Source organism: Littorina saxatilis, linkage group LG6, assembly GCF_037325665.1.
Source record: "Littorina saxatilis isolate snail1 linkage group LG6, US_GU_Lsax_2.0, whole genome shotgun sequence".
Lineage (NCBI taxonomy): Eukaryota > Metazoa > Mollusca > Gastropoda > Littorinimorpha > Littorinidae > Littorina > Littorina saxatilis.
Window position 1 is genome coordinate 37,254,046 of NC_090250.1, and position 7,500 is coordinate 37,261,545.

The window sequence follows — 7,500 nt, forward strand, 5'->3', positions numbered from 1 at the left end:
TAGCATCGTCAGGCCACCGCTCATGGCAAAGGCAGTGAAATTGACAAGAAGAGCGGGGTAGTAGTTGCGCTAAGAAGGATAGCACGCTTTTCTGTACCTCTCTTTGTTTTAACTTTCTGAGCGTGTTTTTAATCCAAACATATCATATCTATATGTTTTTGGAATCAGGAACCGACAAGGAATAAGATGAAAGTGTTTTTAAATTGATTTCGACAATTTAATTTTGAAAATAATTTTTATATATTTAATTTTCAGAGCTTGTTTTTAATCCGAATATAACATATTTATATGTTTTTGGAATCAGCAAATGATGGAGAATAAGATAAACGTAAATTTGGATCGTTTTAGAAATTTTTATTTTTTTTTACAATTTTCCGATTTTTAATGACCAAAGTCATTAATTAATTTTTAAGCCACCAAGCTGAAATGCAATACCGAACCCCGGGCTTCGTCGAAGATTACTTGACCAAAATTTCAACCAATTTGGTTGAAAAATGAGGGCGTGACAGTGCCGCCTCAACTTTCACGAAAAGCCGGATATGACGTCATCAAAGACATTTATCGAAAAAAGGAAAAAAACGTTCGGGGATATCAATCACAGGAACTCTCATGTAAAATTTCATAAAGATCGGCCCAGTAGTTTGGTCTGAATCGCTCTACACGCACGCACGCACGCACACACACACACACACACACATACACCACGACCCTCGTTTCGATTCCCCCTCGATGTTAAAATATTTAGTCAAAACTTGACTAAATATAAACAAGTCGCGTAAGGCGAAAATACAATATTTAGTCAAGTATGCCATTTTTCAGCAAGACCGTATACTCGTAGCATCGTCAGTCCACCGCTCATGGCAAAGGCAGTGAAATTGACAAGAAGAGCGGGGTAGTAGTTGCGCTAAGAAGGATAGCACGCTTTTCTGTACCTCTCTTTGTTTTAACTTTCTGAGCGTGTTTTTAATCCAAACATATCATATCTATATGTTTTTGGAATCAGGAACCGACAAGGAATAAGATGAAAGTGTTTTTAAATTGATTTGGAACATTTAATTTTGATAATAATTTTTATATATTTAATTTTCAGAGCTTGTTTTTAATCCGAATATAACATATTTATATGTTTTTGGAATCAGCAAATGATGGAGAATAAGATAAACGTAAATTTGGATCGTTTTAGAAATTTTTATTTTTTTTTACAATTTTCCGATTTTTAATGACCAAAGTCATTAATTAATTTTTAAGCCACCAAGCTGAAATGCAATACCGAACCCCGGGCTTCGTCGAAGAATACTTGACCAAAATTTGAACCAATTTGGTTGAAAAATGAGGGCGTGACAGTGCCGCCTCAACTTTCACGAAAAGCCGGATATGACGTCATCAAAGACATTTATCGAAAAAAGGAGAAAAACGTTCGGGGATATCAATCCCAGGAACTCTCATGTAAAATTTCATAAAGATCGGCCCAGTAGTTTGGTCTGAATCGCTCTACACGCACGCACGCACGCACACACACACACACACACATACACCACGACCCTCGTTTCGATTCCCCCTCGATGTTAATATATTTAGTCAAAACTTGACTAAATATAAAAAGAAGAAAAACATACCAATAAAGATGTCTTTACGATACGATCTAGTTGATTGGGTTTTTTGGTGTTGTTTCGCTCTATGATTTTGATACCCTGAATAGTTGGAAAATCAAGAAAACCACCAGGCAATCACTTCTTAAATCAGGAGTTCCTGATTTCGGGATGGATAAACTCTCGTGCCTGAAATTCCATCATTGTCGATGCGTGCGTGTAGCCTACAGCGTTTATCTAACTCCATTGTACCATATCCAGTGGCGGATTTAAGGGGAGGGGGCGAAGGAGGCCCGTGCCCCCCCTTCAGGGGTAAAAGAGAGAGAGAGAGAGAGAGAGAGAGAGAGAGAGAGAGAGAGAGAGAGAGAGAGAGAGAGAGAGAGAGAGAGAGAAATGGAAATTTGGCCAGATGATTAAATGACAGTTTTTGAGCTCAGGTGGCCCTAGATTGCAGCATTTTGCTTCCTTCAGAAAAAAATTCGGGGGGGGGGGGGGGGGGGGCTTGCCCCCGGACCCCCTTAGCATGTTCGGGCGCTTTTTTCAATTCAGATTTATTTTATTTTTCAATTTTTTTCATTTTTTTCAATTCGGGCAATTCAGGCGCTTTGCGTCTTCAAGTTTGTGCAAAAAAGTGTGGGTGTTCCCTCCCCCGCCCCCCCCCCCCCCCCTTCCTTAAGATCCTGGATCCGCCCTTGATACCATACTTTCAATCCTTTCGCCAGACGTTCACACCAAGAGGGTTCCACTCCAGCGATTCTTTACCTTAACGCCAGCAGCAACAGAATCACTTATGGCGTAGCCCTCTTGATGCACGTTGAGAATAACACGTATCCCGCTCTTCGGGCCTCCATAGCGCATAGACTTCAGGCTGCTGTGTTCTGTATCAAGCGAGGCGCATCTGTGACGTCAAGAATTACGTTATTGACGTTTGGGGTGAAGTCAAAATGAAGATGCGATAAAAACAAAAAATTGTACTGCTTATACAAACATAAAAATAAGTATACTGCTTATAATTATGCAAACAAGGGGTACAAGATGTAATGTATGTCGAATCCTGCATATTTTGTTTTCAACATTTAATTTTTCCAAACAGGTACCGCGACTTTAATTATAACTGAAAACCAAGCTTTCTGTCCGTGTGATATATAGAGAATACTACATGGCTTGCTGTATCGTACCAGATTTACACGAGGTTGTTTTTTTAGATACTGAACTGCGAGCGAAAGCGAGCTTTTCAATATTTGAAAAAGCAACGAGTGTAAATCTGGTACGACACGGCAAGCCATGTAGGAACCTCGATCTATTCCAAAGCCTCGTGCAATCCGACTTTGACGTCAAAGCAAAACGACGTCATTAAAGAAGGTATAGCGTGACGTGTTATTTCTAAAAATTCCTCGAGGGGAAATAGCCTGCAAGCGCAAAAGTGTTCCCATAATGACGTTTGTCTCGGTGACTTTGGCATCATGGGCATAGAAAAAGCAGGTTTCTGCGAGACTAGTTTGACACGACCTCATTTACATGATATACTATCATGAGTGGTTTCTCTCACGTATGTAGGATAAAACTTGATAACTATACAGAACTTCCTGTGTGACAGTCATTAGTGGATTGTACGAGCTTGTCTAGCCAATGTTTAGATCTCGTTTGTGTGCACCAAAACGCAATTAAAGAGAGTATCATCCTTCCCCTTTACGTGGAATTCTTCACGTAATGTGCTGCTCTTAACTTTTTTTTAGTCTACATTTCAATGCACTTCACTTGACGGGCGCAGTGGCGTTGTGGTAAGACGTCGGCCTCCTAATCGGGAGGTCGTGAGTTCGAATCCCGGTCGCTGCCGCTTGGTGGGTTAAGAGTGGAGATTTGTCCGATCTCCCAGGTCAACTTATGTGCAGACCTGCTAATGACTTAACCCCCTTCGTGTGTACACGCAAGCACAAGACCAAGTGCGCACGGAAAAGATCCTGTAATCCATGTCAGAGTTCGGTGGATTATAGAAACACGAAAATACCCAGCATGCCTCCCACAAAATTGGCGTATGCTGCCTGAATGGCGGGGTAAAAACGGTCATACAAGTAAAAATCCACCCGTGCTAAAATCATGAGTGAACGTGGGAGTCTAAGCCCATGAACAAAGAAGAAGAAGAAGAATGCACTCCACAACAACTTCACGAACTTAGGTATGTACATGTACTAAAATTGTTCAGTGTTTCCAGTGTTCGTGCAAAGGTGTGCGATCGTGTCTGGATGATTGGTTGCCGGCGTACCCGACTGCAAACCTTCCTGTCTGCCTGTCTGTGTCAGTGTGTCCGTGCTCGTACTTTTTACACACACAGAAATGTTTGGCGGACAAAAGAATGGCACCGCAAAAGGCGTTGTTCAAAAACAACTCTGTCGTGGTTTTCATTCGCTTTCGAAGAGTTGTATTCCTTCAAGGTGATGTTTTCGAAAGAAAAAAGTCTTCTTATCAAGCGGACACTGCATTTTGACAGTGCTCGTACGCTCAGATGACTTTTTCTTTTGAAAGCATGCGTAACGGAGCTCCGTGTTCACTGTGACGCTATCGGTGTGTTTACATCTTGACTCGCCTTGAAGGAACAGACCTCTTCAACAGCGATGAAAAACCACGACTGAATTATTTCTGGAGAACGTTAATTCAGCCTCGTGTAACTTACCGGCAGACAAACGACACTTGAGTGCACCTGAATCTTACTTTCCATTGAATTCTCCTTCTTCTTCAGCGTTCCAGAATTGTCTGGTTACGTGTGAGCTCGATCGTTTGCCCATTTGGGTTCCCCACTCTGAGAGCATAGTCAGCTCACTCCGCTTTCGTTGAGTATGCATGCTGGGTATTTTCGTGTTTCCATAACCCACCGAACTCCGACATGGACTACAGGATCTTTTCCATGCGCACTTGATTTTGTGCTTGCGTGTACACACGAAGGGGGTTAAGTCACTAGCAGGTCTGCACATAAGTTGACCTGGGAGATCGGAAAAATCTCCACTTTTAGGCGGCAGCGACCGGGATTCGAACACACGACCTCTCGATTAGGAGGCCGACGTTTTACCACCACACCACTGCGCCCGTCTCCATTGAATTGAAAATATGTTCCATCAACCCACCAAGACCTACTTTGTTCTGGAGTTCTGGACAAAGTTGAAGATACCGCTGCAGTTCAACCGGACACTGTTGATGAAGCAACCCATGAGGAACTCCTTATTGCCGATCCACGACGCGTTGACCACTGCGTCAATGGGAGTGTCCAGGGCCCTTCGAACTTCAGGGTCACTCGCATTTGTTAAGGTGAAATCGAAGACAAATTCAGTTTTTATGTCTCTGAACGTTGTATTGTCTATGGCAATCTGAAACAATAAGAGTTGGATGATAGAGAAAATTGGAGAGGAAGAGGGGGACCGGGAACGGGGGAGAGATATAAAACGACGTGAAAGATAAAGGGGGTGGGAGGAATTAGAGAGAGAGAGAGGGAGAGAGAGAGAGAGACAGACAGACAGACAGACAGAGAGAGAGAGAGAGACAGAGACAGAGAGAGACAGACAGACAGACAGAGAGAGAGAGACAGACAGACAGACAGAGAGAGAGAGAGAGACAGAGAGAGACAGAGAGAGAGAGAGACAGAGAGAGACAGAGAGAGACAGAGTTTTAAAGAAAAAGAGGGAGGGTTGGAAAGGGAAGAGGATTGGAACATCATGACTGTCGCAATAGGAGGATCGTGGGTGGACGTCAGCAGAGTTCCAGACAGACGATGAGAGAACTTTTTTTGTGTGAAAATAGCATGCTGAATTGTCAACAAACTTTAACTTTACAAAAGCTGCATTTATTCAGGAATTGGCTAAAATATGAAGCGAGCTTTTCTTCTGGCCGATGTGACCGCAGGGGAAATACATCTCAACAGTACAATGACCTTGCTGACGTCGACTTCGTTAAGGTTGCACAGCGTGACCCCCGGAAACGGAAGCTCCTCTTTGACCGTGACCTTAGTGAGGGTGTTGACGGGATACTGGTCGTAGGCTTGCAGCATGCTGAACAGCGTGTAGACCATGGCACCCAGCATCCCCGTCACGGACAGGGCCCACACCACCCTGCAATCACGGGACTCAACTATTGTACATGTACACGTACCTTACTTCCCGCGTAAGCCACCACAGATCTGTCGACACGTTTTACAGAACAGGGGCGGATCACATCATTTTTAAGGGGGGGGGGGGGGTCCACATTTCTTTTAGGGACAATTCGACAACGCGAAGCGTTTAGCTGAGGGTGCGAAGCCGTTCGAACCTCCTAGGGGGGTCCCGGGGCATGCCTCCCCTCCCCGGAATATGTTGATAAAAGCAAGCAAAATTGGAGCAATCTGGTGCAATCTGAGCCAAGAAACTTCCCTTTTTACACCTTCCAAAAAGTTAATTTAAGAAGACACATTTGAAACAAAGTAAGGACAATCGACCGATCTGGTGCAAACTGAGCCAACAAATTACCCTTCTACTTTCCAAAACCGTCACTTAGAAGACAAGGGCCGGCTCCTGGGGGGGGGGGGGGGGGGGGGGGTCCGGAGGCATACCCCCCCCCCCCCAGAAAATGTTGATAAAAAGAAGGAAAATGGAGCAATCTGGTGCAATCTGAGCCATCAGTTTTACTTTATTTTCAAATTTATTTATTTCTTCTTTTTTTCTCTCTCTTTTTTTTCTTTTTTTTCGGCTGGGGGGGGGGGGGGGGTTCCGGAAACCCCGGAAACCCCCCCTGGATCCGCCCCTGAAGAAGATAAGAGCATCTTTTTACCTAGACATATACCACCTAAACCTCCACTTAGGGGGTCCATGGACCCTCTAAATATTAAAAGTGGGGGTCCTGGGATCCTCTAGGACGGGCTCCCGTGGGGAGCCTTGGCCATTATGTAAAACCACCACAGATCTGTCCACGCTTTTTACAGGAGATAAGAGCATACGTAGGCTGTTCCATAATTATTTAGAATCTCAGAAAAGGAAACACATACCAACAATCTAACCAGGCCATTGTCAAGACCAATTCGTCCGCAGCCGACACCCAACTGGCCATCCTCTCAAACGACCTCATTCAGGCCTGGGACAACGTGACATCAGCTATATCTTGTATGGCCCTCGTGAAGGCTCGGACAGAGTCTTCATGTCTCTCAAACCGTGTTTCCGCGGCTGTTTCTTGAAATCAGAGAACAGGCTGAACTAGCATAGGGAGATGTCAAGAAAAAAGGGTGGATGCGACAACAGCAGTGCTCCCTTTGGTGCCAAGAAATCTGTTGTCGCAAAGGCAGTATGCACAGGTGCGTTGTCCTGTTGCAGCATAAGCCCTCGAATACCCGTGTTTAAACGGTGTTTGTGCCATGCCTCGAATACTTTAGACCAATAGTGGTGGATATAGCAGTCAGACGTGACTGTATGCTCAAGAGTCACAGTGTCTAAATGCCTTGATCTAGCGACAAAATATTAATTCATTATTAAGATGCGACGCTAAAATGCAATCCCATAGTCCGGGCTTCGTCCAATATTGCTTGACCAAAATGTCAATAAATTTAATCGAAAAATGAGGGCGTGACAGTGCTGCCTCAACTTTCACAAAAAGCTGGATATGACGTCATCAAAGACATATATCGAAAAAATGAAAAACATGTAAAATATTTAGTCAAAACTTGACTAAATGTAACATTCTGAGAGTAAATTACACATTTAAAAAAAAACCTCAGACAGACGTGATTGTACAGACCGCCACACACTCACATAAAATATCTTCTCCCCGACAGGTCCAGGTAATCATGCTAATTCTGAAATTTTATCCGTCATTTTATGCAAGTAGCAACTGCAAATTAAAAGATATTTGGAATAGAAAGAAAAAAAATTGAGGGGTAAAAAATCCAAAAAAACATTCA

At 43.6% G+C, this 7,500-nt stretch overlaps 1 protein-coding gene across 1 annotated transcript in view; it reads right to left on the reverse strand.

Moving 5' to 3' along the window:
• LOC138969626 (acid-sensing ion channel 1C-like) overlaps positions 1–7,500 on the reverse strand; it is a 26,993-nt gene that overhangs the window by 18,874 nt on the left and 619 nt on the right. The window contains exons 2-4 of the mRNA XM_070342485.1: positions 5,503–5,686; positions 4,719–4,948; positions 2,352–2,487 (exon numbers count right to left, since the gene is read on the reverse strand). Coding sequence (XP_070198586.1) covers positions 2,352–2,487; positions 4,719–4,948; positions 5,503–5,686 — 550 coding nt within the window. The remainder of the gene's footprint in view (positions 1–2,351; positions 2,488–4,718; positions 4,949–5,502; positions 5,687–7,500) is intronic.